Source organism: Nicotiana sylvestris, chromosome 2, assembly GCF_000393655.2.
Source record: "Nicotiana sylvestris chromosome 2, ASM39365v2, whole genome shotgun sequence".
In the NCBI taxonomy this organism is placed as follows: Eukaryota; Viridiplantae; Streptophyta; class Magnoliopsida; order Solanales; family Solanaceae; genus Nicotiana; species Nicotiana sylvestris.
Genome location: NC_091058.1, coordinates 92,416,278 through 92,416,987, shown reverse-complemented (window position 1 = coordinate 92,416,987; position 710 = coordinate 92,416,278). Strand labels below are relative to the sequence as shown.

The following is a 710-nucleotide window of genomic DNA, read 5'->3' as shown; positions in this document are numbered from 1 at the left end:
TCACAGAAATGCAACTGCCCCTGAAGCTACAGCCTCACCCTGTGGCCTGAAACTAGTGAACTGCTGCAGCAAGTCTAAATACTGGGCACGCGACATAGATCTCATATACTGAGGCAGTGCAACGACCAGTCCATCAGCAGGCAACCCATATAAAACCTGAACATCCTGAAGCGTGATGGTGGCCTTACCAATGGGCAGGTGGAAAGTGTGCGTCTTCGGTCGCCACCGCTCTATCAAGGCTGTGATCAGAGACCAATCGAGCTGCAGCCGCCCAATATGAAAAATCCTATGGAAGCCCGTATCACACAAGTGCTGGACTACATGGGGATGGAAATCTCTGCCCCTCATAAAGTCCCACACGTCGTCCACTCTCCTGGCGCGGAGAGTCTGCTCCACTAGCTCTCCCACCCATACGTAGGCGGACCTATGATCGCCCCATAACACTAATATCTCATCCGAAAAAGGTCCAGGATGCACAGGCGGCACGTCCATGTCGTCTACTATAAATTAAATAATATTAATTGTGTGTTTGTGTTAGAATAATTAATATTTAATTATTTAATTGGATAGAGTATATATCTACGGGTTCCAGGCTCGATATATGAGGCCTAGTAGCACTAAGCTATCCTGAATTCTTATGTGTGTCAATTTCAATATTTTTAGAATTTTGTTAGTTTTATAAACTAAATTATTAATTATTTAATTGTTAG

General features: G+C 44.2%; 1 protein-coding gene across 1 annotated transcript; it reads right to left on the bottom strand.

Annotated features, from left to right (window-relative positions):
• On the bottom strand, positions 1-492 carry LOC138885242 (serine/threonine-protein phosphatase 7 long form homolog). The gene has a single exon (XM_070166161.1). The coding sequence runs from the start codon at positions 490-492 to the stop codon at positions 1-3; it is 492 nt and encodes a 163-aa protein (XP_070022262.1).
• Between the last annotated feature and the right edge of the window lie 218 nt (positions 493-710).